Here is a 10,994-nt window from a genome sequence, read left to right as displayed (position 1 = left end):
TTTTGGTCAGGCTTAATGAAAGTAAAGCTAACCTTCCTCCGTTTTGGCTCATTCCTCATAAAGGATGGCTCTCAAGTGAGGTTCTGGGAGGATGCCTGGTTGGATGGGTCCTCTTTAAAAGACCAATATCCAGCCCTGTATAACATTGCGAGGAAAAAATTCATTTCAATATCAGAAGCCTTGAGCGTTTCGCCTCCGAACTTTTCCTGGCGGAGACAGTTATTTGGAGCCAATTTGATCGATTGGCTTTCTCTTTTGTCACGCATACAAGGTGTGGAGCTGTCCCACGAACAGGACACCTTTCGCTGGACCCTTTCCATGAATGGTAGATTTTCGGTTAAATCGCACTACGTTGCTTTGATGCTCAGAAATATCCCTAATGTTAATAAAGAGCTTTGGAAGCTAAAGGCCCCCCTGAAATTTAAAATTTTTCTATGGTATTTGCGTAAGGGCGTAATCCTCACAAAAGACAATTTGGCTAAACGAAACTGGCAAGGTAGTTTGTCATGCGCCTCTTGTCACAAGGAAGAGACATTCAACACCTCTTCTTTGATTGCCGGCTTGCTCGATCAGTCTGGAGCGTGTTTCTGATGGCCACCGGAATCAACCGACCACAAAATATAGACCATATGTTTGGGGATTGGCTTCAAGGTTTTAATAGTGTGCTGAAACCATTGCTTCTACTTGGAGCGGCGGTGCTGTGCTGGGCGCTCTGGATCTGTAGAAATGACTTAGTTTTTTAGAAAAAAAATCTTGTGTGCTCCTTTGCAGGTTATCCATTTGGCGTCACAGAAGCTATCAAGTTGGGCCATCCTTCAGCGAGAGGAGCTGCGACCGTTGGTTGTGGAGGGTTCGCGACTCTTGGTGCGAACGACCACGGTCTTTTTTTCCCGGGTGCATGGGTGACGATCTAGTCTTTGGATTGACTGTTGCTAGACTGGAAAAGTTGCTGCGTTTATGTGTGTTTGTTTTTTTAGTTTGACTATGTGCATTAGGCAGATGCCGGAAGTTTGTGTACCAAGACTATGTATCCTCTTGATGTATCGCTCTTGGTAACATTTAATATAAAGCTTCCTTTACCGAAAAAAGGAGGTGTAAAAACGTGTAGTGCAGGAGGAGGGGTGGGAGAAGAAGAAGAAATCAACTGGGGGCTGCCGGACGACAACCACTACGGCAAGGCAGTAGAGATACGGCGTCTCCTCTTCTGACTTGGCCAGCGCAACGGCAGCTAGTTCAATTGAACCAGAGCGCTTTATAGATAGAACAAAAATATATACTGTAGAAATCCATCGAGAAACAACCGAGAAGACCTGCGGCTGCGGTGAAGAGAGAACTCAGTGGTGAAGAAGAGGGAAAAATCACCATGCTGGACCATCTCGTCGGACTGCTGAAGCTGCGCGTGGTGAGGGGGGTGAACCTCGCCGTCCGCGACCTCCGATCCAGCGATCCCTACGTCGTCGTTCGCATCGGCAAACAGGTCCGCTCCTCCTCCCCTCCTCTTCTACCGAGTAACTGAGGTTGCCTAGATTCACTGGCGGATCATGCCCCTCAAGGGATCTGTCGAATCCAATCGATCCCCGAGTCTACGGTAAGTAGAGGCGACGACCAACATGCCGGTTATTTGGATTTTATTTTAAACAGAGTACCCCCCTTCACTTCACCACGCGTGGGTGCGCCGGCTAACCGTGATTTTTTTTTTTGCAACATTCCACAGAAATTGAAGACACGGGTGGTAAAGAAGAGTGTCAATCCGGAATGGGACGACGAACTCACCCTCTCTATCGAAGACCCTGCTGTTCCTATTAGACTGGTATGCGTTCGCTTCCATCCGTCTCTCCTTTCCCAAATCGCTTGTCTGGGTTCTTATCACCCTACCCTTTCCAACGTCTACAAATATTCTGAGCAAAAAGCGAGAAAGGAAAAACACTTTACTGCTAGTATTAATTTATTACCGGGCTTCCTCGGTATGCGCACGGAGCATTCCTTACCAATATTTCCTACAGTGGGACAGGACAATCAGGTGTCTCCTCATATACTAGTAGTAATTTCATATGCTAACTCGGCCTGAAGTCACTACTACTACTTGGAAGGGAGTAATTATTTGCCTTTTATCTTTTTGCCGAATCTTACTGAATAATTTATGTATTATGGAAATCAACTTCGTCTATTCTTACATGTAACTGATCAATTGAATCTATGCATACTTGTAGTTTGCCTATGCCAGCTAAATAAAGTTCGAACTAAACCATGTTTATAAGCTTCTTAGGTTGTGTGTATTATTTACTGACCTGAGGCTCCCTGTATGTGGTTTTGATATTTGAGTCTCAAGGGAAATATAATTTGTCTCTGACAAACTTCGATAGGAGGGCTGAGGTGCAAACTCGAGCTAGCTAGAAAATAGCTGATCTAGCTTGAACATTCGTAGTTGAAACACTGATTCCAAGTCCTTGCAGAAGATGTGCCAACTAGCTACACGCGGCGACTTCATTTTCCAACTCCCATACACAGAGAAACGCTCTCATATTTAGGGCTGAGCTGAGCTGGCTCGACTCGGCTCGTTAAGATAACGAGTCACAGAGTCAACTCGGCTCGACTCTTTAGCTCGCGAGCCAGAGCAGAAAAAATAATATGTATATAATAATCAATTTATAGTTAATTTCAAACTAATTTAATAATAGAAAATATTAATTATACTCATAGTTTCACAGACCACATCAATGTTATACCAAATTAACACAACTTATCGATATTTAATTCACTATTCACACACATGTTCAGCAGTTTAACCCGCACTTATATTCACATACACCAATTTAACACACAGATACAGTTCATCAATCATTAGTTTAACTCATAGGCCATAGACACCACACGTACATATATAACATGTTCATTAATTGTTACGTAAATAATATGCATATAGTTTTGTTTTGCTTAAATGTGATAGCTCGTTTAGCTCGCGAGCTCGCTCGTTAACGAACCGAGCTATGGTACCAGCTTAGTTCGTGAAAAAATTGAAACGAGCTGATCCGAGTCGAGCCGAGATGACTACGAACCGAGCGAGCCGACAAGCCACGAGCATTTCGTCCAGCCCTACTCATATTGACAAGTAACTCTTTCTCATTTTCAGGAAGTTTTTGACAAGGACACTTTCGTCGATGATACAATGGGTAATGCAGAGGTGGACATCCGCCCATTAGTCGAGATTGTGAAGATGAAACTCCAGGACGTTGCCGACAGAACCGTGGTAAAGAAACTGGTGCCCAACAGACAGAACTGCCTAGCCGAGGAGAGCTCGATATATATATCGGAGGGGAAGGTGAAGCAAGACATGGTTGTACGGCTGAGGAACGTAGAGAGCGGGGAAATAGAGCTCCAGCTTCAGTGGATCGACCTCCCTGGCTCTAAGGGTGTATGAGTGGGGGGCGGCTATGAGCTCTGCCTTGCCCTGCTGTTTTCGCGGATCTCCAACTCTTTTTCTACTTGAAAAGAAGAACTAGTGGTTTGCGTGCGCTCGCTCGCGTAGAGCTGTCAGTTGTATGTAAGAAGTTATGATTGCGTTGGCGTTTAGTAAAATATCGTCAGGGAGATGTATGTGCATGAACATCTGAGAATCAAGACTATAAAAATGTGTACAATGCATGTACTAAAGGAGTGTTTGGTTTCTATAGATTAATTTTTAGTCCCTACATTTTATTCCATTTTAGTTCCAAAATTACCAAATATAGTAACTAAAACTTTATTTTAATTTCTATATTTAGCAATTTATAGACTAAAATGAAATAAAATGTAGGGACTAAACATTAGTCCCTATAAACTAAACACCCCCTAAGTTCGTTTCGTAGACATGCTCCTCATCCAAGTTAAATTAATTTCTAGGGTTGTCTTAAGTTGCAAAATATTAAATTGTCCAAAATCTTGAAAAAAGTAAGAATGTTTATGATACAAAGTATTTGCGGTACACTTCTTGAAACATAGTTTTACAGTGTCCTTTTTTGGTGTCACAGATATTGATATTTTTTATTATAAAGTTGATCAAAGTTAAAACAGTTCGACATAAGTTTATATGTTAACTTATTTTGGAGGGGGGGAAGTATCATATATAGTTGAAAAGGTTTTAGATGAGCATATGTGCATTTAAAATAGAGTATTCGATTGGTATCAGTAAACTGAGTACAAGTTACTGATATGAGTATCCCTAGTGGCTCTAACTATTCTGGAGTTGAGAGAGAGAACCCAAATCATTTCACTTTTTTTAAACAGATTGTAAGGAAAATAGCATCTATCAAGGATTATATATACTCCTTACCTCACAAATTATACTTCGCTTACTTTTTTGTGCCACATTTTACCGGCTCGTCTTTTTTAAAAAAAATTGAAATATTCAAAGCCACATCTAAAGTATATTATATGCTAGACAATATCACAACAGAAAATAACAGTAATTATGAAACTTTTTGAATAAGATGAGTCGGTCAAACTTAGGGCGAAAAGTCAAACAAATTATAAATTGGAACAGATGGAGTATTTTTTTATGGCCGGTTGACAACATGTTAAATGGATTAATGTGGTTTACTAGTATACAAGTTTTAGTTCATTTGAGTACGAGGAAGGGTTGAACAAAACAATGTGAAAAATAAGTGGTCAATATCTTAAGGAAGACCAAGGAGCATCGTTCAAGATCATATAAAACATGCAAGAACACCAAAACATGAAGAAGGACAAGCTCCGACCAAATGATGTGAAGAGAAGAAGACGAACAAGGGTTGCAATCGATATATCGCTCACTTGAAATCCCAAGTTGTGCTATCTATAGAGCACTAGAACTTATGCAATCAGTCAATCACTCATCGGAAATCGCAAGCGGTGCTCTCTATGGAGCACTAGAACATAGCCTCTGGTAGTGGTTGTGTAAAAGAGTCCACCAGTCACATGATAACTCTGGCGCATACGAAGAACCAACACCTTCATTCATCGGATAACTGTTGTGATACCAAGGACCGAGCATGGTTTTATGTGGCATCCAAAAGATCTGTAAAAGATATTAGAGGGCATCGAAGAAAATTGCCTCCAACGGCCAACAACATCTAGTTGATGTGTTTAATGATCAACATGGTTATAAGGAATGGGCTGAGACTCATTTGATAATTAAGTTTTAGTGTTTAATGATCAACATAATCATTTGGACTAATATTATTTGTTAGTGTTTTTGTTATAGTTCAAACAATACAACGTGGACATGGACAACGACAAAGTGGGAATTAAGATGATCAATGTCTTAAAAATGACATTAGAAGATTTATTGAAGACCTACAAGATCATGCATGTGTCCAATACATAAGATGACATAATCATAAACGGAGAGAGACGCAAAGAAACAAAGAAAAACATGTTGCTCAACAACATCGGGCATGTCCGGTGAACCACCAAATAAAACATCGGATAGAAGTTGCACTATAACAAAGAAAGGGATATAGAGAAAGAGTACATTGACATATAGGTATGCACCAGATATCATATCATATGGGGCACCAAAAACAACACTCAAAGAAGTCTACGGTGTGTTTAGGAATATCCACAAGGTACCAGATTTGTCCGGTGTGCTACCAGATACCCCACCAGATAAGATACTTAGAAAGGTTGCACAACAACTCGAGAATGTCTTTAACCCTAGACGTGTTTGGTGTAACACTAGTCAAAGCATCATATGCCCTTGCTTAATTGGTCGGCAACAACTGGTTCTAATAGCTAGCTGACGTAGACATGCATCGGTGTACATAAAATTTCTGCATCACTTTCAATAGCTAGTTTTGAACTTGGAGACTATATACCACCCAACCATCTATTTCGAGAAGTGCAGGAGCTGAGAAATTGAAAGTCGCCTAGAGGGGGGGTGAATAGGGCGAAACTGAAATTCTCAAAAATAATCACAACTACAAGCCGGGTTAGCGTTAGAAATATAAACGAGTCCGCGAGAGAGGGAGCAAAACAAATCGCAAGCAAATGAAGAGTGTGACACGCGGAGTTGTTTTACCGAGGTTCGGTTCTTGCAAACCTACTCCCCGTTGAGGAGGCCACAAAGGCCGGGTCTCTTTCAACCCTTCCCTCTCTCAAACGGTCCCTCGGACCGAGTGAGCTTCTCTTCTCAAATCACTTGGGAATCAAACTTCCCGCAAGGGCCACCACACAATTGGTGCCTCTTGCCTCAATTACAAGTGAGTGTTTGATCACAAGAAAGAATCAAGAAAGAAAAGAAGCGATCCAAGCGCAAGAGCTCAAATGAACACTACAAATCACTCTCTCTAGTCACTAGGGTTTTGAATGGGATTGGGAGAGGATTTGATCTCTTGTTGGTGTGCTTTGCAATGAATGCTAGCTCTTGTATAGTGGTTGGAAGCTGGAAAACTTGGATGCAATGAATGGTGGGGTGGTTGGGGTATTTATAGCCCCAACAACCAACTTGACCGTTGGTGGAGGCCGTCTGTTTGATGGCGCACCGGACAGTCCGGTGCACACCGGATAGTCCGGTGCCCCCTGCCACGTCATCACTGCCGTTGGATTCTGACCGTTGGAGCTTCTGACTTGTGGGCCCGCCTCAGTGTCCGTTGCACACCGGACAGGTACTGTTTGCTGTCCGGTGTGCCAGTATGGGCGCGCCTGACTTCTGCGCGCGCAGAGCGCGCATTAAATGCGCGGCAGAGAGCCGTTGGCGCGGAGATAGCCGTTGCTCCGGAGTTGCACCGGACAGTCCGGTGAATTATAGCGGACTATCCGTTGGAGTTTTCCCGAAGCTGGCGAGTTCCTGAGGCCGCTCCTCCTTGGCGCACCGGACACTGTCCGGTGTACACCGGACAGTCCGGTGAATTATAGCGCGAGTGCCTCTGGAAATTCCCGAAGGTGACGAGTTGGCGTTGGAGTCCTCTGGTGCACCGGACATGTCCGGTGGTGCACCGGACACTGTCCGGTGGCGCACCGGACAGTCCGGTGCGCCAAACCAGAGGTGTCTTCGGTTGGCCCTTTGCTCCTTTGTTGAATCCAAAATTTGATCTTTTTATTGGCTGAGTGTGAACCTTTAACACCTGTATAATCTATACACTTGGGCAAACTGGTTAGTCCAATAAATTTGTGTTGGGCAATTCAACCACCAAAATTAATTAGGGACTAGGTGTAAGCCTAATTCCCTTTCAATCTCCCCCTTTTTGGTGATTGATGCCAACACAAACCAAAGCAAATATAGAAGTGCATAATTGAACTAGTTTGCATAATGTAAGTGTAAAGGTTGCTTGGAATTGAGCCAATATTAATACTTACAAGATATGCATGGATTGTTTCTTTCTTAGATAACATTTTGGACCACGCTTGCACCACATGTTTTGTTTTTGCAAACTCTTTTGGAAATCCTTTTCAAAGTTCTTTTGCAAATAGTCACAGGTAAATGAATAAGATTATGCAAAGCATTTTCAAGATTTAAAATTCTTCTTGCCTTGTTTCAAATGCTTCTCCTTTGACTAAACAAAACTCCCCCTAGAAGAGATCCACCTCTTAGTGTTCAAGAGGGTTTTGATATATCATTTTGAAATACTACTTTCTCCCCCTTTTTGAACACAATAGGAAAATCAATTGATAAATATTCAACACTAGGTTTTTTGAAATCGGTGGTGGTGCGGTCCTTTTGCTTTGGGCTCATTTCTCCCCCTTTTTGGCATGAATCGCCAAAAACGGAATCATTAGAGCCCTCGAAGTGCTATCTTCCCCTTGGGTCATAAATAAATGAGTTAAGATTATACCAAAGGCGAAGTCCGGTCCTTTAGCTTTGGGCTCTAACTCTCTCCCAAAGACGAAGTCCTTTTCTTTGATGCTCATTTCTCCCCAAAGAATAGAGAGTTGCTTGGAGTGATGGCGAAGTATGAGTTACGGAGTGGAAGCCTTTGTCTTCGCCGAAGACTCCAATTCCCTTTCAATATACCTATGACTTGGTTTGAAATACTCTTGAAAACACATTAGTCATAGCATATACAAAAGAGATATGATCAAAGGTATACTTGTGTGCTATGTGTGCAAACTAGCAAAAGAAATTTCTAGAATCAAGAATATTGAGCTCATGCCTAAGTTTGGTAAAAGTTTGTTCATCAAGTGGCTTGGTAAAGATATCGGCTAATTGATCTTTAGTGTTAATGTATGAAATCTCGATATCCCCCTTTTGTTGGTGATCCCTAAGAAAATGATACCGAATGGCTATGTGTTTAGTGCGGCTATGCTCGACAGGATTGTCGGCCATTTTGATTGCACTCTCATTATCACATAGCAAAGGAACTTTGGTTAATTTGTAACCGTAGTCCCGCAGGGTTTGCCTCATCCAAAGTAATTGCGCGCAACAATGGCCTGCGGCAATATACTCGGCTTCGGCGGTAGAAAGAGCGACCGAATTTTGCTTCTTTGAAGCCCATGACACCAAGGATCTTCCCAAGAACTGGCAAGTCCCCGATGTGCTCTTCCTATTAATCTTACACCCCGCCCAATCGGCATCGGAATAACCAAGTAAATCAAATGTGGATCCCCGAGGGTACCAAAGCCCAAACTTAGGAGTATAAGCCAAATATCTCAAGATTCGTTTTACGGCCGTAAGGTGGGATTCCTTAGGGTCGGATTGGAATCTTGCACACATGCATACGGAAAGCATAATGTCCGGTCGAGATGCACATAAATAAAGCAATGAACCAATCATCGACCGGTATACCTTTTGATCCACGGACTTACCTCCCGTGTCGAGGTCGAGATGCCCATTGGTTCCCATGGGTGTCTTGATGGGCTTGGCATCCTTCATCCCAAACTTGTTTAGAATGTCTTGAGTGTACTTCGTTTGGCTAATGAAGGTGCCCTCTTGGAGTTGCTTGACTTGAAATCCTAAGAAATATTTCAACTCCCCCATCATCGACATCTCGAATTTCTTTGTCATGATCCTACTAAATTCTTCACATGTAGATTCGTTAGTAGACCCAAATATGATATCATCAACATAAATTTGGCATACAAACAAATCATTGTCAAGAGTTTTAGTGAAGAGTGTAGGATCGGCTTTTCCGACTTTGAAGCCATTAGCAATAAGAAAATCTCTAAGGCATTCATACCATGCTCTTGGGGCTTGCTTGAGCCCATAAAGCGCCTTAGAGAGCTTATAGACATGGTTGGGATACTCACTGTCTTCAAAGCCGGGAGGTTGCTCAACATAGACCTCTTCCTTGATTGGTCCGTTGAGGAAGGCACTTTTCACGTCCATTTGATAAAGCTTAAAGCCATGGTAAGTAGCATAGGCTAATAATATGCGAATTGACTCAAGCCTAGCTACGGGTGCATAGGTTTCACCGAAATCCAAACCTTCGACTTGGGAGTATCCTTTGGCCACAAGTCGAGCTTTGTTCCTTGCCACCACACCATGCTCATCTTGCTTGTTGCGGAAGACCCATTTGGTTCCTACAACATTTTGATTAGGACGTGGAACCAAGTGCCATACCTCGTTCCTTGTGAAATTGTTGAGCTCCTCTTGCATCGCCACCACCCAATCCGAATCTTGTAGTGCTTCCTCTACCCTGTGTGGCTCAATAGAGGAAACAAACGAGTAATGCTCACAAAAATGTGCAACACGAGATCTAGTAGTTACCCCCTTATGAATGTCGCCGAGGATAGTGTCGACGGGGTGATCTCGTTGTATTGCTTGGTGGACTCTTGGGTGTGGCGGCCTTTGCTCTTCATCCTCCTTGTCTTGATCATTTGCATCTCCCCCTTGATTATTGCCGTCATCTTGAGGTGGCTCATTTGCTTGATCTTCTACTTCATCAACTTGAGCTTCATCCTCATTTTGAGTTGGTGGAGATGCTACCGTGGAGGAGGATGGTTGATCTTGTGCATGTGGAGGCTCTTCGGATTCCTTAGGACACACATCCCCAACGGACATGTTCCTTAGCGCTATGCATGGAGCCTGTTCTTCACCTATCTCATCAAGATCAACTTGCTCTACTTGAGAGCCGTTAGTTTCATCAAACACAACGTCACATGAGACTTCAACTAGTCCAGTGGACTTGTTAAAGACCCTATATGCCCTTGTGTTTGAGTCATAACCAAGTAAAAAACCTTCTACAGTCTTAGGAGCAAATTTAGATTTTCTACCTCTTTTAACAAGAATAAAGCATTTGCTACCAAAGACTCTAAAATATGAAATGTTGGGCTTTTTACCGGTTAGGAGTTCATATGATGTCTTCTTGAGGATTCGGTGTAGATATAACCGGTTGATGGCGTAGCAAGCGGTGTTGACTGCTTCCGCCCAAAACCGATCCGAAGTCTTGTACTCATCAAGCATGGTTCTTGCCATATCCAATAGAGTTCGATTCTTCCTCTCCACTACACCATTTTGTTGTGGAGTGTAGGGAGAAGAGAATTCATGCTTGATGCCCTCTTCCTCAAGAAAGCTTTCAATTTGAGAGTTCTTGAACTCCGTCCCGTTGTCGCTTCTTATTTTCTTGATCCTTAAGCCGAACTCATTTTGAGCCCGTCTCAAGAATCCCTTTAAGGTTTCTTGGGTTTGAGATTTTTCCTGTAAAAAGAATACCCAAGTGAAGCGAGAATAATCATCCACTATTACAAGACAATACTTACTCCCGCCGATGCTTATGTACGCAATCGGGCCGAATAGATCCATGTGGAGTAGCTCAAGCGGCCTGTCGGTCGTCATGATGTTCTTGTGTGGATGTTGGGTTCCAACTTGCTTCCCGGCTTGACATGCGCTACAAATCCTGTCTTTCTCAAAATGAACATTTGTTAATCCTAAAATGTGTTCTCCCTTTAGAAGCTTATGAAGATTCTTCATTCCAACATGGGCTAGTCGGCGGTGCCAGAGCCAACCCATGTTAGTCTTAGCAATCAAGCAAGTGTCGAGTTCAGCTCTATCAAAATCTACCAAGTATAGCTGACCCTCTAACACTCCCTTGAATGCTATTGAA

General features: G+C 42.8%; 1 protein-coding gene across 1 annotated transcript; it reads left to right on the top strand.

The window, feature by feature from the left end:
- Nucleotides 1–1,094: 1,094 nt before the first annotated feature.
- Nucleotides 1,095–3,689, top strand: LOC100193590 (uncharacterized). The gene is made up of 3 exons (NM_001138696.2): nucleotides 1,095–1,477; nucleotides 1,715–1,810; nucleotides 3,131–3,689. Exons 1-3 carry the CDS (start codon nucleotides 1,364–1,366, stop codon nucleotides 3,416–3,418), a joined length of 498 nt encoding a protein of 165 aa, NP_001132168.1. The 5' UTR covers nucleotides 1,095–1,363; the 3' UTR covers nucleotides 3,419–3,689.
- The last annotated feature ends 7,305 nt before the right edge of the window (nucleotides 3,690–10,994 follow it).

Source organism: Zea mays, chromosome 3, assembly GCF_902167145.1.
Source record: "Zea mays cultivar B73 chromosome 3, Zm-B73-REFERENCE-NAM-5.0, whole genome shotgun sequence".
NCBI classification, from domain to species: Eukaryota; Viridiplantae; Streptophyta; class Magnoliopsida; order Poales; family Poaceae; genus Zea; species Zea mays.
This window is presented reverse-complemented; position numbering and strand designations above follow the sequence as displayed.